General features: G+C 37.8%; 1 protein-coding gene across 1 annotated transcript in view; it reads left to right on the top strand.

The window, feature by feature from the left end:
• CCDC73 (coiled-coil domain containing 73) overlaps positions 1-14,315 on the top strand; it is a 165,443-nt gene that overhangs the window by 147,971 nt on the left and 3,157 nt on the right. Inside the window, exons 15-17 of the mRNA XM_039471253.2 lie at positions 4,300-4,489; positions 5,482-7,008; positions 9,824-9,957. Coding sequence (XP_039327187.1) covers positions 4,300-4,489; positions 5,482-7,008; positions 9,824-9,957 — 1,851 coding nt within the window. The remainder of the gene's footprint in view (positions 1-4,299; positions 4,490-5,481; positions 7,009-9,823; positions 9,958-14,315) is intronic.

Here is a 14,315-nt window from a genome sequence, read left to right as displayed (position 1 = left end):
ACCATCAAGCCAACCCACTCCTGGATTCTTGACCCATTGAAACTGTGGGATGTTTGCTGTTGTAAACCACTGAGTTTTGAGATAATTTGTTAAAGAGCAGTAACTACTATTAATACAAACTGTCACAAGTTTCCTTCTAGGATTTCATAGCTAATAAATACTGAAACCAAGATTTAAGCTCATATTAATCCAATCCAAAGATTCTGGTAGCCACCATACTATTTTTCTCAATCTCTTTTACAATCTTTTCTTTCTTTGCCTCTCCCTTGGAGATTTTCATCAACATTTTATCCTTTATTTTCTTTTTCTCTCAAAATACACTCTCTGTAAGCAGTGTATTTCTTCTCCTCCCCCCTCCTTCTCTATCCCTTCCTCTCCCCCTCCTTCTTCCTTCTCCTTCTCCTCCTCCTCCTTCTGCTTATTCTTCTCTTTCATCTCCTTCTCATTCTTCTCCTTCTTATCCTTCTTTCTTTCTTCTTCCTTCTTCTTCTTCTTTCTTCAACAGGATCTCCCTCTGTCACCCAGCCTGGAGTACAGTGGCACAATCATAGCTCACTACAGCCTCAAACTCCTGAGATCAAGCATTCCTCCCACCCTAGCCTCTCAAGTAGCCAGGACTACAGGTGTGTGCCACCATACCCAGCTAATTTTAAATAATATTTTATAGAGATGGGGTCTTGTTATGTCATCCAGGCTGATCTCAAACTCCTGGCCTCAAGTAATCCTCGTCTCAGCCTCACCAAACACTGGGATTACAGGCATGAACCATTTCTCCTGGGCCAAGTTGTATATCTTTGACTGTCATCTATCTGCCAATGATTTTCAAATCTACATTTATAGTATTTATAGGCCAATTTTCCCACACATCTAAAAGTGCATTATAATCCTAAAAGAAAACTCAGCAAACACCATTCTGGATATCGGCCTTGAGAAAGAATTTATGACTAATTTCTCAAAAGCAATTGCAACAAAAACAAAAATTGACAAGTTGAACATAATTAAAGAGCTTCTGCACAGTAAAAGAAACTAGCAACAGAGTAAATAGACAACCCATGCAAACTATGTATATGACAAAGGTCTAATGTCCAGAATCTATAAGAAACTTAAACAATTGAGCAAGCAAGAAACTACCTATTTAAAAAGTGGGAAAAAGACATGAACAGACACTTCTGAAAAGAAGACATATAAGCAGCCAACAAACATGAAAAAAATGCTCATCACTAATCATCAGAGAAATGCAAATCAACACCACAAAGAGGTAACATTTCACACCAGTTGGAATGACAAAAAGTCAAAAAAGAGGCTGGGCACAGTGGCTCGTGCCAGTAATCCCAGCACTTTGGGAGGCCAAGATGAGTGGATCATCTGAGGTCACGAATTCAAGATCAGCCTGGCCAAGAAGGTGAAACCCCACCTCTATTAAAAGTACAAAAATTAGCTGTGTGCAACAACATGTTCCTGTAATCCCAACTACTCAGGAGCCTTAGGCAGGAGAATCGCTTGAACTTGTGAGGCAGAGGTTGCAGTGAGCTGAGATTGCACCATTGCACTCCAGCCTGGGTGACAGAATGAGACTCCATAAAAAAAAAAAAAAAAAGAAAAAGAAAAAGTCAAAAAGCAACAGATGCCAGTGAGGCTGCAGAGAAAAGGGAAAGCTTACATGCTCTTAGTGGGAGGGTAAATTAGTTCAGCCACTGTGGGAAGGTTGCTCAAAGAACTTCAAACAGAACTGTAATTCGACCCAGCAACACTATTACTGGTTATATAGCCAAAAGAAAATAAATCGCTCTACCAAAAAAGACACATGTACTTTTATATGCATTGCAGTGCTGTTCACAATAGCAAAGACATGTAATCAGCCTGGGTTCCCATCAGCAGTGGATTGGATAAAGAAAATGTGGTACATATACACCATGGAATACTACACAGCCAAAAAAGAATGCAATCATGTCCTTTGCAGCAACATGGATGAAACCGGAGGCCATTATCCTAAGCAAATTAACATAAGAACAGAAAACCAGGCCAGGCGCAGTGGTTCACACCTGTAATCCCAGCACTTTGTGGGGGCAAGGCGGGTGGCTTTGAGGTCAAGAGTTTGAGACCAGCTTGGCCAACACGATGAAACCCTGTCTCTACTAAGAATACAAAAATGAGCTGGGCTTGGTGGCGAGAGCCTGTAATCCCAGCTACTTGGGAGGCTGAGGCAGGAGAATCGCTTCAACCTGGGAGGTGGAGTTTACAGTGAGCCAAGATTTGCACTCAGGCCTGGGCGACAGAGCAAGACTCCATCTGGGTGGGTTGGGGGGGTGGGGAGAACTGAAACCAAATATCAATTTTCTTATAAGTTGGAACTAAACATTGGGTACTCATGAAGATAAAGATAGCAACAGTAGATCCAGGGAATTACTAGAAGAGGTAGGGAGGGAAGGAGACAATGGTTGAAAAACTACTGGGTGCTATGCCTACTACCTGGGTGATGGGATCAGTCATACCCCAAACCTCAGCATCATACAATATAGCCATGCAACCAACCTGGACATGTATACCCTTAATCCAAAATAAAAGTTGGAATTATTTAAAGGCAAAAGTAATAAATACAGGTTCATTAGATATCACTTCAGTGTGTTACTAACTCAGCAGGTTCGAAATGAACTCATGATATTCTCCTTCAAATCTACTAGTACTCCTGTTTTCTTGTTCAAGGAATGCCACCCACACAGTCAACTACTTACCTAATCTGAACTCTGGGAGTCAATCTTGACTCACCTTCTCTCTCAGCCTTCACATCCAATCATTGACCGAGTCCTATTAACTTTAGTTCCATAAATCACCAATCTGTTCACAGTTCTTCATCTCTACTGATATCACCTGGACTACTGTGGCATTATCCTGATGTATCTGTCTGCCCCATGTGTTCCCTCCCTTTACTTTAGTGTTTTTCAGACTTCTAGGTGCAACCTCTCAGTGGTTCATGGAAGTTAGTTTGGTGGTTTGTGACCAGAATTCTTCTAAAAATGAAATGAAATAGCATAGAAAATATTAAAGAATGTCATAATACGTACTGTTTAGTGTACTTATTGAGTTATAAAACATTTTTCATTGCTGGTTTCCATCAATGAAGTTTAGAAAACATTAGTTCATTTTTTTTGTATTGTAGCCAAAATGGTCTTTCCAGTCAGATCATGTTATTCATTCCTGATTTAAACCCTTTGGTGACTTATCAGTGTCTTCCTGGTAGAGTTGAAACTCCTTAGCATGCTGTGTTAGGCCCTTAATGACCTAGGCCTAGCCTACCTCAAGCCTCACTTCTCTTCATTCTTCTCCCTCTATGTAAGCTCTAGCCAAATGAAATGACTGATAGTTCCATGAATATATTCATAATCTTACTTGTTCTCAAGCATCGTTATATGCCATTTATTCTTTCTGGAGTGCCTCCTTATCCCCATCTATGAATCCATATCATACTTTAGGTATGTTTAGCTAACACCTTCTCCAAGAAACTTTCCTTGACTCCCCAAAGCAGGGACAGGAATATTCCTGTATGTGCCAATAGGAACCTGTATTTATGCCTATCAGAACACTTACTACATTTTATTAAAGTTGCCTATTATTTATTTTCTTATTTTCATACCAGACTGAGTTTTTCGAGGATAGGGACTGTATTTTGTTCATTGTTGTATCCCAAAGCCTATTACAGTGCTTCACATGTAACGTGTGCTCAATATATAGGGGAAGAAAAGGCATGTTGGAATGATTCGCTGTTTTAAGGATATATAAAAATACTGCTTCACCTAGCATGGTGATGAGCACCTGTAGTCCCAGTTACTTAGGAGGCTGAGGCAGGAGGATAATGTGGATTCAGAATTTTGAGGCTTGCTGTGCACTGTGATAACACCTGTGAATAGCCACTGCACTGTAGCCTGGGCAACATTGCAAGACCTCTTTAAAAAATGAACTGCTGAAAACATTTTGCTTGCCATGTCTATCTTGTCTTGAATAATGGGTGGTTCTTCTATTACATATAACATTTGGTATTATATAATAATGTGGTATGCATGTTTAAAAATCTATAAAGGTCTCAATTTTGCTTAAATATGATAGAGTATATAAAATGAATGTAAAGTGATATTGTTATAAAGAGTATGATATATTAAACTTACTAAAAAATCATTTGGTTTCAAATAGAAATTGCCAAATGGTTGAACTGAAATACAGATTCCACATGTATCACATTTGCTCAGATGTTTTAAACGTTTATAAACAATGTTTTTTAAAAGACTGTCTTCCATTTTATACTAGAATGTTCCAGAAGTAAACAGTGAAAACAGTGAAATGTCAACTGAAAAACCAGGAAACACCATTATACAGAAATACAATACTGAGCAAGAAATAAGGGAAGAAAATATGGAGAATTTTTGTTCAGATACTGAATACAGAGGAAAAGAGGAAAAGAAAGAAGGCTCATTTATGGAGGAAATCATTATAGAAGGTAACCTTAAAATTATATTGGTATTTTCTAATTTGTATGTTGATGTTCACAGTAAATATTTTTGGGAAAATTACATTGCCGCCTCCCCTCTTTATGACTTATTCCTTGTCTTTTTGCATTCTGGTTTCTGCCTTCACTGTTTTGCTGAGAATGTTCTTGGAGTCACCAGTAACCTTCTGATGACCAGACCTAGGGCATTTTTCTTAATTCAGATAAGCTTTCTGCAACCATTGGAATACTTTATTAATTCTTCCGTTTTTAAAAAGCATTATTTAAAGATGATACTGATTGGAGGTGTTCAAACCTAGGCTAAACAACCACTTGGTGGAGATGTTGTAGAGAGAATGATTGGACTTTTTAAAAAAGTCCTTCAAAAACCTGAAATTTATATTCTAGATGTGCTATACTAAAAAGTTGAGATCTTTGTTAGAATATAGATTTCAATATAGAATATTGATTAAGTAGATATTCTATACACTTGTCCAAAACTATTCCAGAATTTAAAAATACTCACTGGGTAATGAATAAAAGTGATGACTGTCACTGTTGAAGAAGCCAGCTAGCAATTTCTGGATACTACTGAATCTGGGTAGTAATAGAAATTAGAGTGTAACCTCTTAGATACATTAATTTTTATCAGTTCTGTGTTTATGTGGAATTGTAGTATATGTCCTAAATGAAGCAGATAGACTAGAAAAATAAAACATTTTGTAATACCTCAGCTTCCCCTTTTTAAAACCAAAAATACTTTGCTGTTATGAAATTACAGTTTAATATGGATACAGCCAAATATTTAGCATGCTAAAGATATGCTCATTATAATAAAGGGAACCAAATATTTAGGTAATATTGATGTCATTAAGTTTGTAAAATTATTGACCAATGAAATATTTAAGGTTAATATGTTTCTATAAAAATAGGTGATAAATAAGTTTTATGAAATCAGGCTTTAGTGTATAATGTAAACTTTTACTGTGTTCCCATCATGACAGATTTACAGCTTTTTGAAAAAAGCTTCAAGAATGAAATTGATACTATTGTATCTCAGGATGAAAATCAAAGTGAAATCTCCTTAAGCAAAACCCTCTGCTTAGATAAAGAAGTAATTAGTCAAGGACAAACCTCAAATGTTATGGACAATAGAAAATCAGTTGCTACAGAAATAAAAGACAAGATGTGCTTGGAAAAAGACAATGGATGTACAGAATTAAAATCACCAAATAATCCTTTTTTAGTGTTAGATACAGTGATAACAGAAAAAATACATCTAGAAAGAACTGAAGGATTAGATGTTCACCATACAGATGCACATCTGGAGGTTGAAAATAAAAAAACATCATTTAACAGTATTTTAAATGAGACAGCACACAATACATATAATAATAAAGATGTTTCTGAAAACGAACCATTCAAACAATTCAGATTGCTTCAAGGGACTCGAGAACCTGCGATAGAGAAGGAAATTCCAAATAGTGACCAAACCAAAGCAGATTTGGATTCATCTCTAGATACAAAAAATAATCCTGTTCCATGTCAGAAACGTAGTTTACAGAATTCAAGTAATGTTATATTAGATGATAAACAATGTAAAATAAAACAAGTACAACTGTTAATTAAAAAAAGTGAGTGCAGCATATTACCTTCTAAGCAAACTTCAGATTTTCTGCAAGTCTGCAATGATACTTCAGAGAAGCCTGAACTAACTGTTCCCTGTGATACGGTAATCGATCGCCGCATTTCATCTGCTGCTTTTAGTGATAATTCAAAAGTACTTCTTAAGAACTCAGATAAAAATGGTAATAGTATGCCTATGTTGATGAAACCCAGCTCAAGCACTGGGGCAAAAACTATGTGTAAAAATATGAGTGATATGCAAAACAGTCCATTTAATAACTGTTTGGGATATTTAGAAAACAATAATGTGAACATTTCCCATCTTCATCTTAACAATGAGAATAGTCATGCTTCACAAGCCAAAGATGTGAAAACTGCTGTTCACATGAAAACCTGCACAGAAATACAGTTTTCCAATAAAAAGAATCAGATTGATGAGAATCAGGTAACTGAAGCCACAAAAAATGACCTCTTCTTTTCTGTGAGCATTAATGAAAGACAGCATACATTGTTAAATAATGCAGAGAAAACAGAGTCATTAAATGACATCGTTTCAAGAAAAATGTTCAGTGAAGGACAGCTGGAGGAATCACATTCATTTCACATAAAGCCATCTGGAGATTTAGTAAACAGAAGCGGAAGGTCAACCTTTGATCTTTCAACTTCAGATAAAAAAACTGAGAAAACTCCAGTATACATGAATTTTTCAGCCCCCGGTCCTTGGTCAAAAGTAAATCACATTGAAAGTCAAACAGCAAGCAGTTCAACCCCTAGCATTTCTTTGTTGCTGAAGGAGAGACCACTAGATCCATCAGAAAACAAAAAGATCATTTCCATGGCTCTTTGTAAAAATATTGCTGCAGATGATGTTGCTGCAGATGATGTCAGAAAGGATATTGGATCAGGTAAGAAAATAATGTTTTAGTTCTTAAAATGTTTTTCTACTTACTCTTGATAAATGTTTATAATTATATAGTTAAATTTTGTTTTAAAAGTTCGTTTTCATTAAGGAATAGCAAAACCAACAGATGTGGGTCATTATTTTAAATTAGGAACAACTACTTAATATGATTCTCTTGTTTTTTAACTTTTAGAGCAAATGCAGTGAAGTAGTTAAGACTTCTGCCAAGTGTGCATATTTATTGCTCTCTTCTTTCTATACGCTCATCATTCATCGTTAAAAACTTCCTTCCCTCAGAACATTTTAGTTTCTCTCCTGTATTGTCTTTCTTTGCCCAATTTCTCTCCCTTTCCTTAATTTTTCTATTTTTATCTGTCCCTTCATCCACACCACAAATCCAGCTCTTCCTTCTGTTTTATAAGTAATAGTGAAACATAACAATATATTTCCTATGACCAGTATTTGTCAGTTTAAAGCACTTTAAATTGAATCCCTTAACATATATTAATGCATTCAGATGTTAAAGAGATAGAGGGATTTTTCTTTTCTTAAAAACTGCCTAGGCCAGGCCTGGTGGCTCACGCCTGTAATCCTAGCACTTCGGGAGGCTGAGGCAGGTGGATCTCGAGGTCAAGAGATCAAGACCATCCTGGCTAACACGGTGAAACCCCATCTCTACTAAAAATACAAAAAATTAGCCAGGCATGGTAGCATGCGCCTGTAGTCCCAGCTACTTGGGAGGCTGAGGCAGGAGAATCGCTTGAACCTAGGAGGCAGAGGTTATGATGAGCCAAGATTGTGTCACTGCACTACAGCCTGGGCAACAGAGTGAGATTCCGTCTCAAAAACAAAAAACAAAAAAACAACCCTGCCACATGAAAATGACATAATGTCCAAGCTTTATTTTAGGATACTCCAGAAAAAAGTAGGGGGAGAGGTAAATGGATGAAATACATATGACTTAATATTGATGGGTACTGAAGTACATGGCTATGTTTTTGTTTTATTTTGTTTTTTGTTTTGTTTTGAGATAGGGTCTCACCTGCTGCCCCTCCTGGAGTGCAGTGGCATGATCATAGCTCACTGCAAGATTGACCTCCCAGACTGAAGGAATCCTCCCGCCTCAGCCTCCTGAGCAGCTGGGAGTACAGACATGCCACCGCACCCAACTAATTTTTAAAATTTTTGGTAGAGACAGGTCTCACTTTGTTGCCCAGGCTGGTTTTGAATTTCCAGGATCAAGTGATCCTCCTGCCTCAGCTTCCCAAATTGCTGGGAGCCACCATATCCGACCTGGAAATTTTTCACAAAAGTATTTAAAAATAAAAACATGCTATATATCATGAATTGGTGCTGTATGAATGTAAATTGAAAATAAAAAGCAGTAGTTTAAGAAGTATGATCATGAGGAAAATGGTGTTTTTATTGCTTTTATTTTCAGGATAGCATGTTTTCTTTTCTGTGTATTTGTGTTTTTTTGTTTGTTTTTGTTTTTGTTTTTGAGATGGAGTCTCACTCTGTCGCAGGCTGGAGTGCAGTGGCATCCTCAGCTCACTGCAACCTATGCCTCCTGAGTTCAAGCAATTCTTCTGCCTCAGCTTCCCAATTAGCTCAGACTATAGATGCATGCCACCACGCCCAGCTAATTTTTGTATTTTTAGTAGAGATGGGTTTCACCATGTTGGCCAGGATGGTCTCAATATCTTGACCTTGTGATTCGCCTGCCTCAGCCTCCCAAAATGCTGGGATTACAGGCGTGAGCCACCACACCCAGCCAGCATGTTTTCTTTTAATAGCAATCTCATAGTCAAAAGTTGCTGAGGTTTTTAAGGACATTCTTAAATTTTAAGGGAACTTTGTGGGTTTAACATTGTGCACTTAGATACCTTAAAGAGATGTGGATTCCAAGAAAAGCTTTTATATGACCCTCAGATTTAACAGACTTCTTTTAAAAAGGAAATTGAGAAAAATTTAAAGAGAATATTTGGTGATTAAAAACAAAAACATCTCGTTTACTAGCATCAATGGGAAATAATACAGGCAGAAATCAAATAACCAAAACACTGTGTAACCTCATTTCCCAAACTAATTTTTCAATGTTCCAAAATATATTATTTAAGATTCCATTAACTTTTAGTTAGGTACTGCTTTAGGTGCTGGTCTAAAAATCTATCTAGCATTTTTACTGAAGTCCTTTCTTGTAAGTTGAATTTCATTGATATATAAGAAAAAAGGATGATATCTAAAATTCTGTAGAAATTCAACCGTGAAATCCTCTTAAATATGCCATCAGTTTCTTTTAACCTGTATAATTTGCATATATCTCTCTAACTCATTTCTATCAACTTATTAAAGCCAAATGCGACTCCGTCTATACAGCCCTTTGTTGGACTTCTCACTGTGGCCAATTTCTTTAGTTTATAAATGTGGTCTCTGGTCCTAACTTTTTCCCTTAATCTGAGTTGGCAAAATATTCACTATATAAATGCTTACATGTGTGGGCAATACAGTAACCAGGGAAATAATGATAACACTTTATGAGTTATTTTGTTTTAGAAGGTATTTATACCATTTCTTTCACTTCTTTTAATGTGGAATTATAGTAATCAGATTTTAGAAAGTAGCAATAATAAAATCTTGGTTTCTGAAATGAAATCCCTGATATAAGAGCAAAGTCTTGGAAAACTGCAAAATATTCAACATAAAAATAGAAATTGTTGCTTGTTAAATACAAAAGGATAGGATCAGAAACAAGTTCAGTCACTAAAATGAATACCTAGAAAAAAACTCAGTTCTGCCATTTCCTCTTTGTCAATCAGATAATACCAGCATTAACAGAGTTGTTGACACTTTGAATAACTGGAATATCCATCCAGATCCCAAGGGAGAACCCAGTGAAGAGAAGAATGCAATTGCAAAGACTTTTTATGATTCTTCTTTTCCCACAGAACATGTAAGTCAATTAAAAATATTGCCGAGCAGACCTTAGTGAGCTAATTCTACAGATATGTGTAGAACTGTACGCATCTGGATGCTTTAAGACCTAACTGATCTCCAAAATAATATCAAGAGGGCAACATGGCACCATTTTTCACAATTAAGGTTGATAGAAAACAGCAGGAAAAAGTCACAGTGTATAAATCAAATAGATATAATCCAGCCTGTTTTGGGAAGGAGAGTGTGAGGCATCAGATTATATACTTCTATTTTTTACGCATCTAAATTTGGAAAAGTGGTATTTAAGCATTTAAAACTTTATGTTAATACAAGATGATATCTAAAAGTAAGCTAATCAAGTCTAATTATTTTTAATAATGCTTAAGTTAATTTACATTTTTTGGAAATTGAGATGGAAAGAATTGAAAACTCAGAATATGTGTGAAAGGATCAAGTATCCATGTGATACTGTATGGATGTATGTATTAAGGAAAGTATTTGTAGAAATTATATGACTTCCTGGAGTCTATCTGTCATAAGGAAAGCAACTAACTATAGCAGGAAGGTTATCTGATTAAATGTGTAAGTTTTATATCATAGTGTGTAGAACTTTAGCAAGAAAAAGGTTGCAGTGTTCAAAGTCTATTAAACAACTTTCACTTTAACACATACAAAATGAATTTTATAGCATTAACACATCCTTAACAAATAACAGCTTTAGCAATGCATTTTATTTTCATTTCTAAATAGGAGAAACCTCAAGTTAGATAGTATAACTCTTCTGGGAGAGTTGAGACAAAAGTCAGGAACTACCCTTGATATGGTTTGGCTTTTTCCCCTCCCAAAGCTCATCTTGAATTGTCACTGCCAACAATTCCCATTGTCATGGGAGGAACCTGGTGGGAGGAATTGAATCATGGGGGTGGGTCTTTCCCGTGCTTTTCGCATGATAGTGAATAAGTCTCACAAGATCTGATGGTTTTAAAAACGGGAATTTCCCTGCACAAGCTCTCTTCTCTCTTGCTGCTGCCATTTAAGAATTGCCTTTCACCTTCCACCGTTATTATGAGACCTCCCCAGTCACACTGAACTGTAAATCCGTTAAATAGGTTTAATGGATTTCCCAGTCTCAGGTATATCCTTAGCAGCTTGAAAACAAACTAATACAGTAAATTGGTACCAGGAGTCTCTAGTGTTGCTGAAAAGATACCTGAAAATGTGGAAGTGACTTGGGAACTGGGTAACAGGTCAAGGTTGGAACAGTTTGGAAGGCTCAGAAGACAGGAAAATGTGGGAAAGTTTGGAACTCCCTAGAGACTTGTTGAATAGCTCTGACCAAAATGCTGATAATGGTATGGATGATGAAATCCCATCTGAGGTGGTATCAGATGGAAATGAAGAACTTGTTGGGAACTGGAGCAAAGGTGACTCGTTACGTTTTAGCAAAGAGTGGTAGCATTTTGCCCCTGCCCTAGATAGAGATTTGTGGAACTTTGAACTTGAGAGAAGTGATTCAGGGTATCTGGTGGAAGAAATTTCTTTTTTTTTTCTTTTTTTTTTTTTTTGAGGCAGACTTTCACTCTTGCTACCCAGGCTGGAGTGCAATGGCATGATCTCGGCTCACCGCCACCTCCGCCTCCTGGGTTCAGGCAATTCTGCCTCAGCCTCCCGAGTAGCTGGGATTACAGGCACACGCCACCATGCCCAGCTAATTTTTTGTATTTTTAGTAGAGATGGGGTTTCACTATGTTGCCCAGGATGGTCTTGATCTCTTGACCTCGTGATCCACCCGCCTTGGCCTCCCAAAGTGCTGGGATTACAGGTGTGAGCCACTGCACCCGGCCTCTGGTGGAAGAAATTTCTAAGCAGCAAAGCATTCAAAAGGGAACTTAAGCTGTTAAAGGCATTTAGTTTTATAAGGGAAACAGCATAAAAGTTTGGAAAATTTGCAGCCCGAAATAGAAAAGAAAATTCCATTTTCTGAGGAGAAATTCAGGCTGGCTCTGAAATTTGCATAAGTAACAAGGAGCCAAATGTTAATCTCCAAGGCAATGGGGAAAATGTCTCCAGGGCAAGTCAGAGGTCTTCACGCAGCCCCTCCCACAGCCTAGGGACTTGGTGCCCTACATCCCAGCTACTCCACTTGTGCTTAAAAGGGGCCAAGACACAGCTCAGGCCATTGCTTCAGGGGGTTCAAGCCCCAAGCCTTGGCAGCTTCCATGTGGTGTTGACCCTGAGAATGCACAGAAGTCAAGAATTGAGGTTTGGGAACCTCTTCCTAGATTTTAAAGGATTTATGAAAATGCCTGGATGTCCAGGCAGAAGTTTGCTGCAGGGGCGGGGCTCTCTGGAGAACCTCTGCTAGGGCAATGTGGAAGGGAAATGTGGGATCAGAGCCCACAGAGTCCCTACTGGGGTGCTGCCTGATGGAGCTGTGAGAAGACGGCCACTGTCCTCCAGACCCCAGAATGAGATCCACCAACAGCTTACATACTGTGCATCTGGAAAAGCCACTCAATGTTGGCCCATGAAAGCAGCCAGGAGGGAGGCTGTATCCCGCAAAGCCGCAGGGGTGCAGAACTGCCTAAGACCATGAGAACCCACCTGTTGCATGAGCATGACTTGGCTGCCCTGATGGATTTTTGACTTGCATGGGGCCTGTGGCCCTTTTGCTTTGGCCAATTTCTCCCATTTGGAATGGCTGTGAGTACCCTGTGCTCCCACTGTAGGAAGTAACTGGCTTGCTTTTGACTTTACTGGCTCATAGGCGGAAGGGACTTGCATTGTCTCAATGAGATTTTGGACTTTTGAGTCAATGCTGAAATAAGACTTCAGGGGACTGCTGGGAAGGCATGATTGGTTTTGAAATGTGAGGTAAGATTTGGGAGGGGCCAGGGGCACAATATGATTTCGCTGTGTCCCCACTGAAATCTCATCTTGAATTACAATTGGTCTCACAATTGTAATGGGAGGAACCTGGTGGGAGGTAACTGAATCATGGGGACCGGTCTTACCTGTGTTGTTCCCGTGAGTGAATAATAACCATGAAATCTGATGGCTTTGAAAGTGGCAATTTCCCTGCACAAGTTCTCTTCTTTTGCTGCTATGTAAGAACTGCCTTTTGCCTTCCACCGTGATTATGGAGGCCTCCCCAGTCACATGGAACTGTAAGTTCATTAAACCTATTTTTTCTTCCCAGTTTCTGCTATGTCTTTATTAACAGCATGAGAACAGACTAATACACCCTTTTCACATTTTCCTAATAGAGTGACTTCTTTCATTTAAAAAAAAAAAAAAATTTATAGACTTTTTAACTTTTTCATCCTGCAAGGATTTTTTTTTAATACAGATGAGGTAACAGTGACATAAACGTGAAATAACTTTCCAGGGTCATTAAGACACAGTATGTGGTGGACCTAGGCTAGGTATCTTGGCTCTCAGTCAAATGCTATCTTACATTTTCTCAACCTTCAAAATAGAAAAAAATGTTTATTCTCAAACACTTGTGCATATAAAGCAAACTCAATTCACTGGCTGAATAGACATTTTCCAAGTGCTTATTACTTTGTGCCAAGTACATCGTCTTAGATTAAAGCTTGAGTATAAAGTACCATGTAATGTGGGGCCAATTCAAAAGTAGATCTCCTTACAAATTTAAGACACAGCCACACCCATTCCTTTGCACACTGTAAAGGCTGTTTTTGCACAGCACTGAGAATCGAGCTGTTGTTAAGAGGCCATTTGGCCCACAAAGCTGAAAATACTTTGGCTCTTTATGGAAAAAGTTTATCAACCTCTGTTCTAAATGAATTTTATGAAAACTTATAGCCAAAAAATTGAAGTTCTTTTTATTTTCAACATTATTTTATGTACAGCATACATCAACTCTGTTTAATTCAGGGAAGATATTAAGTACCAATCCACTTTCTAAGGGTTCAGAGTAACTTGAAAAGATGGTAAGATTTTCGTTCTTGTTAATGGCGTTAGGTTGGTAGCCTGCTGCAATCTTGATTATATCCAGGAATGAGAATGGAAGGCCAGAGTAAGCAAAGCAAGCCACTTACTTTTTTTTTTATATCCAATGAATTAGGTTCATTTAAGTTAAATTTTAAAATATAATCCCAGGCAGTAATAAAAGCACTGGTACCAAGTGAGGGGACATTTTTAGGCCAAAAATTAGATCTTGTGAGGCTGAAAGAGGAAATAGGTAATAAATTTCTAAAAAGAGGAGATAGGAGGGGAAAGCACAAAGATACATGGCAATATATTTTGATAACAGCTAGAACTAAAATTACTGTGCAGAGGCTGCAGAACCCTCAGGTAAGCTAAACAGGACAAGTTTTGTTGAGTGTAAACATTAGCTATTCTACACTG

The sequence above is a fragment of the Saimiri boliviensis genome, chromosome 6 (genome assembly GCF_048565385.1).
Source record: "Saimiri boliviensis isolate mSaiBol1 chromosome 6, mSaiBol1.pri, whole genome shotgun sequence".
Classification (NCBI taxonomy): Eukaryota; Metazoa; Chordata; class Mammalia; order Primates; family Cebidae; genus Saimiri; species Saimiri boliviensis.
Note: the sequence above shows the minus strand (reverse complement) of the source record. Positions and strands in the feature narration are given on the sequence as shown.